General features: G+C 40.4%; 1 protein-coding gene across 12 annotated transcripts in view; it reads left to right on the top strand.

Moving 5' to 3' along the window:
• Positions 1-18,352, top strand: part of MICAL3 (microtubule associated monooxygenase, calponin and LIM domain containing 3) — a 159,337-nt gene that overhangs the window by 95,358 nt on the left and 45,627 nt on the right. For all 12 annotated transcript variants that reach the window (XM_072361542.1, XM_072361551.1, XM_072361540.1 and 9 more), the window contains one exon: positions 15,289-15,484. In XM_072361542.1, the coding sequence (XP_072217643.1) occupies positions 15,289-15,484 (196 nt within the window). The remainder of the gene's footprint in view (positions 1-15,288; positions 15,485-18,352) is intronic.

The raw sequence follows: 18,352 nt of genomic DNA, 5'->3' as shown, positions 1-18,352 counted from the left end.
CCCACGTGGCATCTTGTGTAGTGTCACAAGGGATGTTTTCAGGGAGTTATGTTCAAACTGGCTCCTGCAGTGTTGATCAGCCCCTTTGGGTGGGAAAGTGGCAACAAGCTTTTGAGTGGTTGATGCCATTCTCTCCTTGGAAGGGAAGCTGGGGAAAGCTGGTACTATGCTTTTGGTTCTGCTGAACTGTGGCATGCTCGTCTTAGATTCTGTAATCCTCCTGTGTACTCTGTCTGCCTCTTTCTATCTTCTGCGTTTGCCTTTGTGCCAAAATTGCTGCTATTGCCAAGGTGAAAAAAAAAAACACTTTGCTCCTCAACTGTCTCTCCCTATCATAATCTGTAACCACCATGTCTTGGATTTTTTGAATATTATTTACAGTACTTTATATGATTTGAATGTGCTTTTAATGTAAATGCTTTTGTTTTGTTTTGTTTTTTTTCCTGTTTGCTCTAAAGGTCTGTAAGAACACATTTTCAAACTTTCAGCTCTTTCTTGGCAGATGGACTTGGAACAGTCTTTACTCATATCAGCTTTATGATAACGTTCTTTGGGGCAGCTTTAGGTGGTGATGTTTTGTTGTGTTTCCTATTCCAGGCTTGTGTTCTCACAGCAATACATTTCTGACCCTATCAGCAGTAGGAACTTCATAAAGGAAAGACCTGCTAGGGAAACTCGTACTACAGAATGCTCAGCAATAAAGTGCAAGTCATGAGATCTTTGCGGTAGTTACTTGACCTGCAAAAAATGTAAGAAACTCACTGTAAGCCGTAGTATGCAAACCTGAAAATTTCAATACAAAGTATTGAATACAAATGCATACTGCTTTCCAGTCGCAAGAGTATATCCTATACATGAGACAGATGCAATATGAAAGGTTAAAAATCCTCCTATGGATGTGCCTTAAACATTTTCAGGGAGCAGTGTTATGAGCAAACCATTTATGGTAGACTGTTAAACACATTATGTGTTGCATTTAATGAACAAATGTGGACTTTACTTGAGGGAGCTCTTTTGGTGACCAGGTGATCTAGAAAAGGGTGGCTGCTTCCTCTGAAGGCTATGCCCTTTAAAGTAAATTATCTGAGCCCCATCTTCAAAAGGATCATAACTGTCCATAAAGTTTACACAAATCTTTATGAATGCATACAATATTATTTGCACATACTTCTACGCCTAAGGAAGTACAAATACATTTTTATATGCATTTCTGTATATAAACTGGCTTCTTGTTCATTGATGTTGTCCCTTTACAGATCTACATACATTGAACGTGCCTTCTGAAAATATTTCATCTCAAAGCAATATGGTTTACTTGTGCATATAAACATATCTTCATAAAGGCTTCCACTTGGCCACTCCTTCTTGTTACTATTCAGAATTGTTTTCCATGTTTGTTTTAATTCAGTGTGTCACAAGCACTACGTTACAGGCAATAAAGTAAGCTAATTCTGTGGCATGCTGCTCAGTTTGTGGTGCCTTCATTTTAAACCACTAAACTGCAATTTACAAACACATCCATATACCTTCCCCACCTCCTCTGGTCCACAAAAAAATAAAATAAAATAAAATAAAATAAAATAAAATAAAATAAAATAAAATAAAATAAAATAAAATAAAATAAAATAAAATAAAATAAAATAAAATAAAAGTGCATGTTTCAAGATGCACCACCACAATGAGAGGAAAGATAGTACCCCTTCTATGGTGCCCTGAAGTTTTCTATTTAAAGACACAGTGGTGTTGTGTTCTGCAGGACAGGGCACATGGTAACGAACCCTTTCACGGGGCCTCATACAGCTCCAGAGAGATCTAATGCAAGATTTATTTTTCTGAGCTGGAATATTTAAAATGTAAACTTAAGAACCAGACCCCTGTATTTTTGGAAGCTGAGGAGGGTGTGTGGGTTGCATGATTAGGACCAAGGTTCAGTGCCCAGTGAATCATTGCTCAATAGCAAGCCAGGAAACTCTCTTGGGGGATGTGCTTGACTGTTCCCAGTCCATCATGTTCCTTGTCGGTGTTCTTATCAGGATTTGGGTGGCTTTGGTGTAAATGAAAAGAGAATTTGAAGCCCAGAAAATTTGGAAAAGCAAAGGCATGATTGCTGGTTTATTTGTTCAAAGGGGTTGAGAAGCAGCTGAGCTAGTAGAGCTTCACTGTAAAACCCGATAAAACCATCTGGGGACTGAGAAAGGGCTTCCAGAATAGCAGTGTGGTTGGTTTGTGCTCACGGCTGGATCCTGCTAAGAACACTTTTTCTTGGGAGTAAAAGGCCTCCTTCTTCCACCTTTCTCTCTAGCTTTCAGACCTGTAGACTTGTTCCACTGAAATACTTGTTAACTGTTTGTATGTGTAATTTCTGAAGGATGATATGAATTTTTCTGGGCACTTTTAAGAGTTTCATTAAACGTTTATGTCTCTTAGAAAAGGAACACCGTGTAAAGGTGGTGGATTTTTTGTTTTTAATTCCAGAATTATAACATCCGTGGGTTGTTATTCTGGGCTTTTTTGTTGGTGGTTTGTTTTGAAAAGTAGAATCTAAGAAATAACCGTTCTGAGGAGGTTAAGTTTCCCTCAGAGAAATGGAGGGAGTTTATATAAGCTTGGTGAAAGTTGATACTCAGGTGAGACAATTAGTGCTCAGAAAGGCTTCATGTCTCCGTTGTATAGCTTCGTTGAAGATCTTAATTTATGCGGTTGTTTTTAACCTGATTTTGTTTTGGGTGTGTGTCTCCTTAAATTATGTAACACTTGGTTTTCTTGTTGCTGTGAAATCAAGACATGATTTGTTCAATTGTGTGAAATGTTCAAGGGAATAAATTCCAAACAACCTTCAGGTTTCTGAGTTTTTCTTTGTCACCCCCTTCCTCCTTCCACTAGTCCCAGGTTAGGAGTGCTGTGGGGGATAAGTGTTTGGGGGAGAGTGAAATAATCTAGCAAGCTTGAATAGTCTCCCAAAGACATTCTGGGGAGCTCCATGGCACGTGTAACTGCAAAGTACTACAGAGACTTACAAGGGCAGTTATGCTCTGGCAGACACAGGCTAAATTAAATGTTAATTTTATATATATTTTTTCTTTTGCTGCCACGTTGTGGTTTGCTCAACATGCAGGGCATACATTGCCCAAACAGCATTACATAGTTCTGTAGAAAAGCTGTTAAGGACTCCCATGCTAAATGTCATACTGTTTTGCTGCAGAAATGCTGTCAGTGTTGTGTCTTTGTGGATTTTTGTTGATTTGGGAGCTTGTTCAGTGTGCCTTGTTGCAGTTCTCTCTGTAAACAGGGCAGTGAAATACATCTGTGAGGGGAGAGGAGGGAGAGGAAGAGTGTGAGTGAGTGTAAGCCAACACTGAGGAACAGGGAGGCATAGCCTTTGCATCTGGTGTGACAGGTAAGCTTTTTGGCAGGATTTGTTTCCTCTTGTTTGCAGAGCTGCAGCTGTGATTATGGGACATTAGAAGCAATGGAAGGGCATAAAATGAGGAAACATGGAGCCTTGTAGCCAAATCCAGTGTCTTATGTTCCAGCTGGATGGCTCTTTCCTCTCAGGGAAGTGGCACGAGGAGATGACCTCCATTCCTCAAAACCACTGATAGATTGTCTTGTTATGTTACCCCCATGGCCAACATGTGGAGCGGTATTGTAGTTCAGAGCTACATATTCTTGTTCTCAACGGTATACAGATGAGTCTGCATTAGAGAATAATTCCGTCTTAGCTCACATGCTTTCTCATGCTCCCTACCTCATCACTAGCAACTGAGAGGGTGGAAAAGCAGTTACCCTTTGGGCACCTAACTGTGAAACATGTGGGTTGATTTAGCCTGTGTAGTTACGTTTAAGTATTAGAGTGTAGAACTGCAACATGAAACACCAACTCTGCTACATCTAAGATTTTCTTCTTTGCAGGAAAGCACCAACTCAAAAGTCATTTTGTGTTAAAGACACCCTAGTTAGTTTGTGAAACAAAATTTAACATACATTTTTCTCTTCACCACCACCCTTCCTCCTCCCTCCCATTCCAACCTAAGATCTACCTGAAAATTATTTACTCTAGAGGAAACTCCTGTAAGTAAAGCCCCAAGTAACACACTATGTCAAATATGATGATTTTTAACCTTTGTTCTGCGAACGAAATGGCTTGAAAATGAGGAAGAAGAGTAGGTTTGGGCTGTGCCAAGCTCTCGCTGAGTGTAAATGCTTCTTGCCTTTAGTCCTGCAAAGAGAAAACGTTGATTTTTCAGAATATGCTATTCTAGAGTTGTGACTCACGCAGTCTGTAACTTACATCCATCACTGTTGAGAGTCTTTAGCATTATTTAAGGCTTGTAGTAGTTGTAGCAGTTGTTAAATAGATTAAAAATGATCTCTGTCTTACAGATAAGGTAGGCAGGCATATGTACTTCTTTGTAGCTACCATCCTCACTTTCAGTCACCAAATTAATAATCCACAGAAGATCTTATGTGGTTGCTAACTTCTGTTTATTTATAAAGCTGCAAAGAAAGGATTCAACTTCACTATATAACTGGTTCCTTATTAAAGACAAGTTTTAAAACAATGTATTATAACTGTGTGAGTATATGACTTCAATACATTTGAGGTGCTGACCCATTAACAAATGCACAGAAGTCTGTGGGAAATGTGGATGTTTCATTCCCTTAAGAAACAGATCAGTTTCGTTGTAGGTGAACTAGTTACCCTTTGCAGGAGTTTGGGAACTTCACTGTAAGAGTTAAGCTTTAAGGAATATTAAGGTGTTTTCCACCATGCGTCCAAAACCATTTTGGTACCAGTTTTGTCAAGAGAAACATCGGCATAGACCTTTTGCTTTGTAACACCCACCAGTAGGGTAGTGCAGAAAGCCTATTGTGTACAAGTTTTTGTATGTTAGACTTCATTTCTTCATCTCATAAGGTAGAAAGTAATTTTGACATTTTCCTCTAATTTTCTGAAATAACGGTGAGAACGCATGAGGTACTTTGAAAATAGTATGAGTCAATACATGTCCATCTCTGCACCAATTAAAACCATCCAGTAATGACTTAACCGTCTGCTATGGGCAGCAGCATGAAATACTAAGACGTGCAGTTCGTATTGTATCTTCAAATAGAAAAGGAAAACAAGGGGAGGAAAAGAAAACTAAAAACCCAAACAAACAGAAAACAAGCAAACCACCCAAGGCAACAACAAAAACCAAAGGGAAAATATTTGAAGAGAAGGAATGGATACCGCAGAGTCAACAGTCAGCCCATTCTCCTGCTTCTGCGAAGTATATTTATGGAAGAAGGTGGAATAGCAGTTGCTGAGCTGATCACGGGGATGTAGAGCTTAGCTTAGGCTTTCCAAAGAAAACAGGGCAGATGCTCTTTAAGGATGAGACGGCACTTGGGTGCTTTGTTTAGTTACTTACATCTTCTCTCAAAAATGTATGTTTAGTCTGACATTTCCCCTGCTGCTGTCATCCCAAAAGTCTGCGTTTTCTTTCTTTGGAAAATTTCATAACTGTCCTATATGCTGTTAGAGAAGTTTGTCTAATTGCCCTGGGGGTAGCAGTGTTCAAAAATAGGACTTTTTCTACCCAAGAGATGTTTCAGATGCTTTCAGACTTTGGTAACTCCATGATTTAAAGCATCAGAATTGATATGTCAGCTATCTTTAATCAGATATGTGTCTTATGGAATACGTCCTGGATGTTGAATACACCTAGATATACCTATACAGCAGAACTTGGTTAGGTTAAAAAAAAACCTCACAGTAAGGTATGAAGCTCTGGATTGCTTGGAACATTCTGTTGCTTTCCAAGTTAAGCGAGAGTATGTGGGGTAAATGCAGACACTAAGAAATGAGAGAACAAATGCTGACGTTTTCTGGAGAGTATAGAACTTAGGACAAGTGTTACCCAGTATATTTTCCTTTAACCACAGGCTTCAAATTTGAGTCTGTTCCGTTTGCAACACTTCATCTTCTTGGAGAAAAGGAAAAAGAAGAAGAAGAAAATTAAATGAGAATGTGGTTATTATCTAAATATATCCTGAGATCCGGTAATTATGAAAATCTGCAATAAATTGCAACAGAAGAGGGAGCGATTAGCTCAGTAGTTGAAAGAAGATACCCATTTGGAAGCTATCTTTTGAAACTGATCGCAGTTGGAATGGGAAACTGAAAACAGTATTCCAGACATTTTTATTATATATGATCAAATTTCTGGTTCCTGGTTATTTTGTTCTTTAATGATTAAAACATTTTCTGGGAGCCAAGCTGGGATTGGGAGAGCAGGTTTGGAAAAAAAAAAAAATAACAAAAAGGACAAGGTAGGCATGATTTGTATTGATAGACTCCTCAAGTGCTGTCAGATGGAAGTGTTGAAGTGTCCCTGGTTCAGTGTTGTGTTACATGCACATTGGGAACCACCGTGTCTGATGCCTCTTGCTGAGATGAGGGATTCCAGGGGACTGCTAGGAATGAGTGGTGAGAGATGGATGCCATGATGAATAAGCTCTCTGAAGTCTTGTTATAGAGAAGGTAGCTGTCTTTCTTAACATAAAAGTGGTTGCTGTTTGGCTTATTTTTGAATGATCAGCTCTTAGATGTTAACTTCTAACACACTTTATGGTACAAAGAATGTATTTCACATTAGAAATTGGAAAAAGTCGGAGCCAAAGTCAAGGTGATTTTAGCATAGAATGTGGCCTTTCTCTCCCTTCCTACTTCTCCCAGCCAGTTCCTGGGTGTGCTTCATCCTAGGTGACCCTTTGAGGTATCATGCCTTTAATAGCTTCCAGGACAAAATTTACGCCTGCAAAGTGATGTTATCTTTAGCCAGATTATCCTTCAGGGCTCTTCAGCCTTCCCACACTCAGCTTCTTTCAGGAAATAGAAACAAGGCCAAGCGAGAAGTGATAGAGCTGATCAAGACACTTGGAGAGAGCTCAGGTGTCCCAGATGTTCCTAAATGGGAAAATGATAGGTAATATGTCACTGATTTGCCAATATTCCCGGATGATGGACTCACACCGATAATTAACTAAATAATAAAAACCCAACTCTGTTACTTGTTTGAGCAGAAGTAAAAAACTAGGTTTTGCAGGTGATAGGATTCTGTGCCAGAAGAGATGTGTTAAGAAGAGTGAAGCTTAGCGGTGTTCACTGGGTCTTGGATTAGGTGACCTAATAACCTCCTTTCCCCTGTTCCTTTTCTCCTCCCACTGTCTGCAACACTGGACTCTTTCCAGGAGTCCAGAAATACATTCCTGGATTGTTCTATACCCCTGCTGTAGTGAGGACAGCTTTTCTGTATTGAACTATCTCTTGAGCTTTAAACTTTCATTACATAATAACACAGCTTCATGCATCTGCGTATGAAGAACACCACGTATTTTTCAGGCATAACTTGGTGGTATTGAAGTTGCAGGTGAATTTTGACTTGCTTTCAAGACACAAGTGTGAAGTAAAGATGACCTGGAAATAAAACCGATTGATTATACTCCTGTCTGCTGGCTTCTACTGGAAATGAAGAAAGGAAAGATTGATCAAATCCACAGCTGTTTTGCTCCTGCTTTGCCACTATTGTAGGAAGCAACCTTTTGTCAGAGTCTGTTTTGGCAGCTCTTAGAGCCTATTTTAATCACACTCTGCGGGAACAGGTGGAAAATGCTGCCGCCTCAATAAGATACATTTCGTTCTGCAGTCAGTCCAGTTCACTTTTGTAATTATGAAGAGAACAGGTCCCATGTTTTCTGACAGTATCTGAGATATGAAGAAGTTAATTGTAGCTGGAAATTGTGGGATGCATGGAGGAGGCCTTATGTCCTTATATCCTCACGTTTGTTTCTAGAATATCTGTTTCAGAGTTCCTTGAATATTTTATCTGACAGTTTTTCCTGCACGTGGTGGTAGTTTTGAGGTCCTGGTTCTGTAATAACTCTCTGTTGGGTACTTCTGCATTAGAGGGTATTTAAATCAAACAACATTTTTTTCTGCTCACATTAATCACATCCCTGGATGTGTTTAAGAGCCGTTTGGATGTGGTACTCAGGGATATGATTTAGCAGAGGTTTGTTGTTGTGGTATTGTTTTGTGGTTGTTTTTTAAGAGATAGGCTACTGGTTAGGCTGCGGTTGGACTTGATGATCTTCAAGGTCTTTTCCAACCTGAGTAATTCTATGATTCTATGATTCTAATCTCCCTGTTTCTCTGTTTAGTCCCCCAGTTTGCTAGGAGGAATTGCTTCAGTGACACTTTGGGGACTGGGATTTGAAGCAGTATTAGAGGTCCCAGACACATTCTTTTAGAAAGTTTAGTTACTTATTACTTAGTATTAAGATTTGGTGAGTGTGCATTACAGACAAATTTCAGTCGTGTTGCCTTCAGGTTTGAGCTCATTTTCAATCCTGTGCACGACCATTGGATAACTTACTTGTGGATTATGGATCAAGCTGGAAGTGCAGACATCAGGAAATTAAAAATGTGGTGTCTTCCCACTATAGCTGAGTATTTCCTCAGGCTCCCTGAGGGCTTGGGAAAACCCTTGGAGGCTGAGAGACAAAGATGAGGCATTTTATCAAAAAAGCATTGACAGGTGATGACTGTTGTGTATTTATACTCAAATGAATACGTTTTTGTCTCTGTTTAATTAGGTTTTTTATCACCCTTTCTGTCTCTGAGGATGTGCTTATCAAAGTGCTGGGGATGCTACCGGGCAGCACACAGTTCTGCAGCATGCAAAGTGAGGCTGCGTGAACGAGCAGTGACAGGAATTCCCCAGTCCTGTTGGGCTCTTACCACAGCCCTTACCACTGGCTTTCTAGACACTTTTCTTAGAAACTAAATTCTAAAGGGTGGGTGTAAAAACCTGAAACTTCTTCCAAACTCTCAACAATTACATTTAACGTTCTGTTGAGGTTCAACTTAAGAGTTGCCAGTGGCATGTTTAGTTTATCTCACACTGTGCAGTACCAAAATTCCTAACAGTGGTTAGATACTAATTTTGTACAGGATTAAAGAAAAGATTTCTGGCTACGTCTCTCAAAAGAAGTCAGTTACACTTCATTAAATGGGATGTCTTAATTGATTTACCATTTCTGTATGTATAGCATCCAACAGCGTGCCTCAGTACTAAGCATTCTGTTTTAGAGCACACTGTGCTGAGCACTGTGAGCATCACATAGGAGGTCCCTTTGCTCAACCTGCTCCACATAATCACGACCCTTGGTATCTGGTGTGTTTTAGCCCCTTTCTTATTTCAGCGTCTTTTGTCTTGACTTAAAGTGAAGCTGAGGGGAAGTGTTGGAATTGGGCATTCTGGATCCTGTTTCTGGCACTGCCACTCATCTGTTGTGAGACTGACTTGCTGGTATTTAATCTCTGTGCCCGGACTTGTGCGATGCCTACATGGTACTTATCTACTTCCAAAATAGGTTTCTTTTAATATGCTAAGACTTGTAACACATTCTGAGGCCCTGAGATGAGAAGTGGAGCTGAAGTACAAAGAGGCAGTTAACGGAATAGAAGAGGGTGAGGGTGAAACTTCTGAGAAAAAACTGAAACTCAATCTGACATGAAAAACCTACGGAAAATGAGATGCCAAAAATGCTCTTAGAGCTCATTTGTGTTCTTCTGTATACCTCATTGATAGTGTTTGTTGGACTGCAAGCAAAGTTCAGAAACCTTATCCTCCAAGATCTTTCTTACCAATTAATGGCAATGGAATTGGAGAACATTCAGCATTTCTGACTCTGTGTTCACTGAGTTTCTTCGAACTGCCACAGAAGAGTTCCCATCTTCCATCTCTGTGTTTTGTTGTGATATGCAGTTGTATCCATAGCAGTTGTCTTATCTGACATAGCCGTGTTCTCAAACAGCTCTGGAGATAGCAGGAATTGAAGAGTTTGGAAAAGAGGATTGAATACAAGCAGATAGTATTTCAGATTATAAAAGCACAAGATATGTGAAGTCCAGAATGGAGGTTTATTTCTGAGAAATGTATAAATTCATTCCCTCTGTTATATGTCTGTCTTGGTAGATTCTTTTGAGTTGCTGCTCCTCCCCAAAGGCTCCATCTGAGCCTGTGCAAAATGCTGGCTCCACATTTGACATTTACCGTAGAGAGCTTGCAGTCTTGCCAGATTTGACTAAGAAAAGGAAGTGCAGAGGTACTGCATGAGTCATGAACAATAAACTGGAGGAAAATAACAGAGAAGTGCATTGAGCAAGGCAGGTAGTTTCCCTATGGGGAAAAAGATGTTGTTCTCAAATCCCCAGTTTTGTCCTGTGTGTATTTGTCCTATGTCAGGGAGTAACCCTGGCAACATTTCATCTGGTTCACAAATTAATCTGTAGCTTTCATAGGACAAAGAACTACTAAGGAAAAAAAAACAGAAATGGGATCCTCTCCCAGCAGGAGATTCTTGAACCTTCCAATAGTCCCCAAAGCTGCTGAAATCAAGTCAGAGGAAAGGATGCATTCAGACTCCAGGAGCAGTTTGGTGTAGGAATGTTATCTCTGATGGTACGATTTTCTGTACGGGATGCAGGCAATGTCAGGGCTGAGATAAATAAAGGACTCTGGCAGCTTTCATGCAACAGCAACAGCTACGTGGCCTGTCCTGTTAGGAAAAACAGTTCCCGTTGGATGATCTATGTAACATTCATGGCCCGTTGCTCTTCCAAAATAAAGGTCTGGATTTTAAAATGTGTCCTATTTTGGATGTTGTTTGTGAATTTTCAGCTGATCTGTTGGTTGCATCAGAAGCTGTTCTTGGCTTTCAGGTGTCTCCCCTCCCTGGCCAGTAATACAAAGTTTTTTTCTGGCATATGCAGCTTCATCATCTCCTTTTCTCTCAGTTGTGACCAGTTTCAGTCATTTGGCTCTGGGCCCTGATGCACTGACAAGGTGGAATGTCAGATAAGGAATGATGAATGTATTCTGCAGCTATTTCCCACTGGCAGGCAACAAACTAGTCTGCAAATACAACATGATGTTTGAGAGCAGCCTTTCTCCTCTGGAGCAACCCTTAGAAACATAGAATCACAGAATCATTAAGATTGGAAAAGATCTCAAAGATCATTTTGTCCAGCTGTCCACTTGCCACCAATATTGCCCAATAAATCGTGTCCCTTAGTGCAGTATCTATCTTTTCCTTAAACGCCTCCAGGCACAGTGACTCCGCCACCTCCCTTAGCCACCCACTCCAATACCCCACCACTCTTTCTGAGAAGAAATTCTTCCCAATATCCCACCCAAACCTCCCCTGCTGCAAACTGAGGCTGTTTCCTCTTGTCCTATCATTCCTTCGTTGGATGCAAAGATCAGTTGTGCTCAGCTTGGACAGGTTGAGCACTGAACTGCAGTGGCTTAGGAATAAGCCATACTTTTGGCAGTCCTTGCAAGTCTTGGCTGTCGACTCCACAGAAAGGAAGACTTTTTCCATGCATGCAGCATCATATACGTTTGGAAAATGTGAGGGTGGGACAGCTTCAGGTTTCTTTGTGCCAGTTTAATTTTCTTTTGTGGCTTCAAATTAACGATAAACTCTGTAGTGCAACATGGACAAATTGCTCATCTTCTTGCAATGTTAAGTATACCTATAACTCTCACCTTTGTCCCTTCGGTAGGTTTGTGAACCGTAATGCTTTTCCCTTTGGTGACTGATGGCTTCATGGTGTAGGCAGGTGGCTGTCAGCATTTCTCCTATTTACATTGGGTAACAATGACAGTGGCTTTGCAATTAGTCAGGTAAGCCTTTATGGCACCTTTTAGAAACAAAACCAAGTCTTGTATACAAAGTGTGTCTATATAGACCAAGGTTTTAGAAATCCCTTGCTGAAGTTAGTTGAATTTCTGGATTATATTGTCCAGTGTAGAGCTGTTTTATGTACAGAGTAAAATGAATGTTACCAATCCTGCATCTGAACTGGGTGGTTATAGAAATGAACTTAAAAACTGCTGGGCGTTTTCTTTCTATTTCATTGGGATTTTGAGGCAGAGAGCACTTCTCAGGCCTAGTGGACATCCTGGTTTGAGTACGCTCCTTTGCCTTAAAGTATATGTAGATTTCTCTTTTTTTATTTCTTCTTCTATCATTCCATTTTTTTCTAACATAGTTTTATTGATCGATTTGCTCATACTTACACTTTGTACTGGGAGGTAATTGGTTTGATGCTCTTTGTACAGTTTATACTGGTACTGAGTCTTCATGATTAGAAGGCTGGTAATCCTTTGTTTTTATTGAATAACATGCCTAGAAGATTAAATACCCCAGTGCAAAGCATATGGAGAGATATCAGCTTGATTTTCAGTCCTCTTTTGCCTCAGTGTTATTGCTGCTAATCTTTCTCCCCAACTCAGATACTCTATCAATGAAATGAGCGTCTCTTTTATATAAACAGATGTTCCATTCGTATAGTTTAATCATACGGAATGATTTTTTAATATTTGTTTCCAGCTTTGAAAAGGCTGACAAGAAAAAAAAGCTTAAGATAGTTAGAAAATCAGAGGAGTGAGAGAACATCAGATGGTGGAAAAGTTATCTTTGTTTTTGTTTGTTTTTATCACTTCTTACACTGGTGCATGTTGCAGCTATGTTGGGGGCTGCATCAGAAGAGAACAGGCAGCTTGTGAAAGGATATTCCTATGGAAACAGCTGAGCCCAGTTGAATGCTCTGTTGTGTATAAAGAGTTCCAAGTAGAAGAGCTCTCGTTTTTTGCTGATTTTGTGAATTCTTTAGTTGTTTTCTCTCACCTCGATGCTCTTCCATTACCCAAAGTCCTTGGTTTTCCCCTGTCAGCCAGAACTGGCAGAGCAGTATTCCAGGTCATTTCTCCTGTTACTATGAACTCAGGGCTGGAGAATGTAACACAGTTTATAAAAATAGATTTGGCTGAGGTGGTATCACCATCTAGAGAGAATGAAATGAAGCATGAATCCCAGCTGAGGAGACAGATCAGTTCCACTAAACTTTGAAAGCACTAATACAACATAAGGCTTAGCAGCAGGAAATGATGGAGACCACAGTCTCCCTGGAAATAGATGGTGATACTCCCACCTTCCACCTGAGCTAGCAGCTGGGGTTTACACTGTAAAGAAGCTCAGTAGTTCCAGCCCAGGGGCACAGCAACCACTTGCCCACATTACAGAGGGGTTTGGTAACACCGAGCAAGAGAGCAAAATTGTCCTAACGGTTGTCTTCACGAGATTTGATCTTTCTGGAGAAGGACTGAGGGATTAATGCCTCTAGTTATGACAAGGGTTATGAAGTCTTCAGTGTGAGAGGTTAACGTGTTCCTGGGTGAGTGATTGCCCTGAAAAAGGGCTATAATAGGAATAAACTGAGAAACTACAAAGAATGGAGAGAAAAAAACAAAAGTTCTCTTGGGGGTCAAAAAGAAGGAGGGTAAAGTAAATGTTCAGAAAGCTCAAGCTGGGTTAGGTTGTGCAAAGGTAAGGAAGGAGAGCATTCTTTAGTCTAATGAGATGGGGAAGCAAAATTGGGTCCACAGACAAGGAGTCTGACATTGAGTGCAGTCTTAGATACAGCCAGTAGAGCAAGTGAATGAAGAAGGAGAAAAGGAGATCTGAACAAGTACACATCAGTTAATGTAAGCAGTAGATAAAACTTCTTCTTTGAGTGAGTAAATAAAGACTTCAAATTCTGCAATGAAGTTCTTTGAACTCATGAAGGTAAGTGGTATAAAATGCAACATGGATTCACCAAACACTGTGCCTAACTACCCTGACAGCTCTTACTGATGAAGTAATCTAGCCTCCAGCAGAAAATGCAGCACATCCAAAGTCTGGACTTCAGTAACGTACCTGAAAATGGCCATGTGGAAATAAGCTGGATAAAATGAGGGGGAAGTAGATGAAGTGCCAAGTAGTGGAGGAGCTGGCTCTGAATGGGAGTTCAGCAATTTTATTCCAAAAGGAAGTAGTAGAGTTGGGTAACAGCTACAGACTGTGGATCTGGGGACTGATCTTTGCAATGCTTTTGCTAAGAAGACTGACCAGCAAGGAGAAATCTGCTAATGAAGCTCACTGCTGAGGCAACATTTCCAGCCCTCATCAGTGCAGAGGAGGAGAGGCATGCCATACACTGAGAACTGCAAAATGATGCGGACTATAATATTAAAAATAGACATGTAATACTAGAAAGTACCAGGTCATGCACGCACCAAGAAAGTGTTGACAATTTTAGCTGCCATCAAGGTGCTTATCATTTGAAAGCAGAGAAGGAGAAAGATCTGAATATCAGTCAATAAATAAAGCTCCCAGTATTATGTGGCATATAAATAGGCAAATGTGTTCTCAGGGTGTATCAGATGTGAGATTTCTGGCAGGGTTGTATGTTACACTGATAAGACCTCATCTGGAAAGCTGTGCATCATTCAGATCATGCAGGTTTTGGAAAGATTAATCCAAACAGGGACAGGTGTGGAGACCTGGAGTGATGATCAGTGCACTGAAGAGCTTATCTCATGAGAGGAAGGCTTGGTTTGTTTAGCATAGCAAAACAGAACCTAGGAAAGATTAGGCTCTGTAAATGGTAAGCTGGGTAAACAGTGGCTCCCTGTTAAGATAGTAAGATTTAAAGAAGAGATGGATGAGTGTAGGTTAGAGTTTAATTAACTGAGCGTCAGAGTGAACGAAGCTTCTGTGTACCTTTTCTCCAGCTGTCTGGTTCACGTGTGCTTACAGTCCCCTGGTTTTCCTGATGCTGGGGTTGTCAACATCTCACCTTGATTTTTTGCTGTGGTTCATTTCATCACAGACTCTCATGAAAAAATAAATGGATTCATGTCTAAATAAAAGTTTGAAAAATCAGTGCAAGCAGGTCTTTTCATTTCCTCCTTCTCCCTCTCCTTCAAGTATTTGTCATATTTTCTTGCTTTCTATAGCTCTACCTGGCTTGACCGGTAGCTGTTTTAACATTGTGTAGCAGGCTTGCCCCATAGCATTCCTACTTTGTCTCAGAGAACATGTCCAGTCTGTGGCCAGACAGTGCAGACTCCATTGCATCTCTAGGTTCTCGCAGCTAAATCGTCTCTCAACTAGGACATTTTAAGTTCTTTTTAGCATCTGTTATCTCAAAACACTCAGATTCCCTTTTGCAGTCTGGCTCCCAGCAGGTTCTGCCAGTAGTGGCGAATGGGATAATGACGTAAGGTATTCTCTCGCTTTCTTTACCTCCCTCTGCCTCCTACCCTGTTTCTCCCAATTGCTCAATTTCCTCATAAACTGCAGTTCTGACTGTTGCATTTATTGTTCATTCACTGACTTATTCTTTAGGTCCTAATGTCAATGGGCTGGAAGAGCCCAGCCTTGCTAAGCGGTTGCGTGGCACACCTGAGCGAATTGAACTGGAGAATTACCGACTGTCGTTGCAACGGGAAGAGGAACTGGAAGAAGTTCCTGAAGAGACACTAGCAGAGCATAACCTGAGCAGTGTGTTGGACAAAGGAGCAGAGGAGGATGTGCCCAGCAGGTCAGTACACTTGTCCATGAGCTTTTTATATCCATCCCAACAGATCATTGCCTGTTGCTCACTCAGTTATTGAGGTATTGAGTGTTATTTTTAACACACTGCTGACCAGGTTGCTTTTTCTAAAGTTCCTGAAAACATTCCACGTGTGTATGCCGTTATTTTATGCTGTAATTTCTTCTCAGTAGCTTTCTGCCATTCTTAGAAGGTAACTGTGGTACCACAGGGACATGAAGTTCAGTCCTAAGTTGGAAAAGAATTTCAGAATGTAATCATTCATTTATTTAAACAAATGATTCTTTTGAGAAAACAGAACATGGATTCAAATGGAAGAGTTCCTAAATTGTCCTTTTCTTTTCTTTTCCTTTCTTTTCCTTTCTTTTCTTTTCTTTTCTTTTCCTTTCTTTTCTTTTCTTTTCTTTTCTTTTCTTTTCTTTTCTTTTCTTTTCTTTTCTTTTCTTTTCTTTTCTTTTCTTTTCTTTTCTTTTCTTTTCTTTTCTTTTCTTTTCTTTTCTTTTCTTTTCTTTTCTTTTCTTTTCTCTTCTCTTCTCTTCTCTTCTCTTCTCTTCTCTTCTCTTCTCTTCTCTTCTCTTCTCTTCTCTTCTCTTCTCTTCTCTTCTCTTCTCTTCTCTTCTCTTCTTTTTTCTTTGTTACATCACAATTCAACAACGTTTTTAGCTAAAAAACTCAAGCTTGGCACACGCATAATCCTGACAGAGTGCTGATGCAAAGCCTAGAGATCTTAGTTATGAAGGGGTACTTACGGCTGTTAAAAAGTATGTTACACTGTCACAAGTGGTGTGAAAATATCCAAGTATTTGCAGGTATAGCTGATGGAAATAGTTGTTGCAGGAGGCACTGAGAGAATATTTGATGAAGAATATCTTGCACGTTTTTTAAGTGTCTCTTAGTTTCTAAGTCTCTTGAATCACTGTAACAATAACGGCCTTACATTTTCAGCTTTCATTCTGTCCATCAGTCTTCTTGAAATAAACTCTGACAGTGCAGTTGCTGGTTTCTGGGCTGAGATACTATGAACGTATTCTAAGCATACATTGCCAAAACAACAACAAAAAAAAAAGGTTTTACTGCATTTATGCATGTGAAATTGAATTGGTGTGGTAAAGAATGCAGATATGTGCATTAGAATGCTTATAGGTAGTAAGAAATATAAATTTGAAGAGGAAGCTTCTAAAAATGGGCGACTGCTAATAGCCTGAGCTCTGCCAGTCTAGACAGAGAGCGTGTAGATTTGGACTCATGAAGGTGTAGCTTAATAGAAGTGCTTAGGAACTGCTGATAATTTGTATAGCAGTTTTCTCCAAAGCCTAAATAATACTTTACAATTAATTTCTTTACATATTCTTTTCTTTAGGAGATGCTATTTTGGCTTATTTTACACAATTGAGAACTTTGGTCTGGTTGAGTACTCATGAGAGAATTCAAAGGCAGATGCAAACTCTGTTTCCCTTACTGGTCCCTCCTTTAGCTCCCAAATCAGGTCTAGAAATTATATCAGTGGGACAGTTTAAGCATTAGTAATATTGTGCGGTTTGTGGTCCATTGTGTTCATAGCTCTAAACCAAAATTCAGTAGTATGGAGCTCTATTATTATTTGTCACAATTCCAGTAAATCAGGACTTGGTGGTCGTGTTCAGCAAATGGCAGATTTCCAAAGCAGAAGAATTAGTTAAAAAAGTGAAACTTTGATGTTTTTGTCATCTCCATGAGTTATTCTGCAGAATTGTGGAGGCTGAGGCCATTACTTTATTAGGTTAGGTAGCTTGTTTTCCTCTTGTGGGCCTTGTCGTATGCTTAGTTAGCCTTGTGATTTGAATTGAACTAAGTATTTGTGCCTATAATAGATGGAATTGCTGGATTTTCCATGTTCAAAGTAGTGTTTAGTAGGGAAGTTCACACTCGTGATAGAAGGGAAGGCAAAAAATTACCAAATTCCCATTCAGTTTGACCTGGAGAAAATGTTGTCTCAAAACCAAACACTGCAAGCAATTTAGTTAGAGCGTCAATAAGGCTGTGTGGGCAAACACTGTTCTAGATGCTGTAGCTCTGTGTTGTATTCTATTCGGCTGTATCAACTGCCTGGTATTTCACAGAAGGAAGGGAAGGAAAAAGAAGTCTCAGCACTTTTTCAACAAGCAAAGGAAAAAACAGTGATTCCTGCAGCAAGCGAACCAGAGCCCTGATTTGATCATCATCATTGTCTGTGCAGAGCCGCAGGGTTTGGAGCAGGCTGAGGAAATACAGGACTTTTTGTTCCTTCTGTGTCTTAAGGAGTGAGGGATTGAGCTTCAAGGTTCACCTGCATATGAACTCCAAATCAGAGACAGTGCCATTGGGCGTGCAGCTTCCCTACACGTGTATGTGCACGTGCTCATGAGCATACACGTTGCAGAGAAGACTACAGAACATTGTATTCTAAGGACATTTTTTCAAAGACTGACTATGCAGCATTTGAGAAAACTCTTTACATGCCTTACTCGTTGCCTTAAGCTTGCAGTAATGCACCATAAGTCATCTGCACTTGTGGTGTGATCCGCTGTTATGGTGACCTTTCAAAGGAGCGTGACAGGACAGTGCATGTGGTGTTGGCCTGTATCACAGAATTGGTTTGGAAGGGATCTCAAAGCCCATCCAGTCCCAACCCCCAGCCGTGGGCAGGGCTGCCACCCAGCTGCCCAGAGACACATCCAACCTGGCCCTGAGTGCCTCCAGGGATGGGGCACCCACAGCTTCTCTGGGCAGCTGTGCCCTTGCTCTGAGTCAGGAAAGGAGTATGGCAAAGGAATGGAAGAGGTTCACTTCCACAGTTCAAGTTCCTTTCCACTGCACTGCATCTGCATAGGAGCATCT

This window comes from Excalfactoria chinensis, chromosome 1 (assembly GCF_039878825.1).
Source record: "Excalfactoria chinensis isolate bCotChi1 chromosome 1, bCotChi1.hap2, whole genome shotgun sequence".
Lineage (NCBI taxonomy): Eukaryota > Metazoa > Chordata > Aves > Galliformes > Phasianidae > Excalfactoria > Excalfactoria chinensis.
The sequence above is the reverse complement of the archived record's forward strand: the minus strand, read 5'-3'. Positions and strand labels throughout refer to the sequence as shown.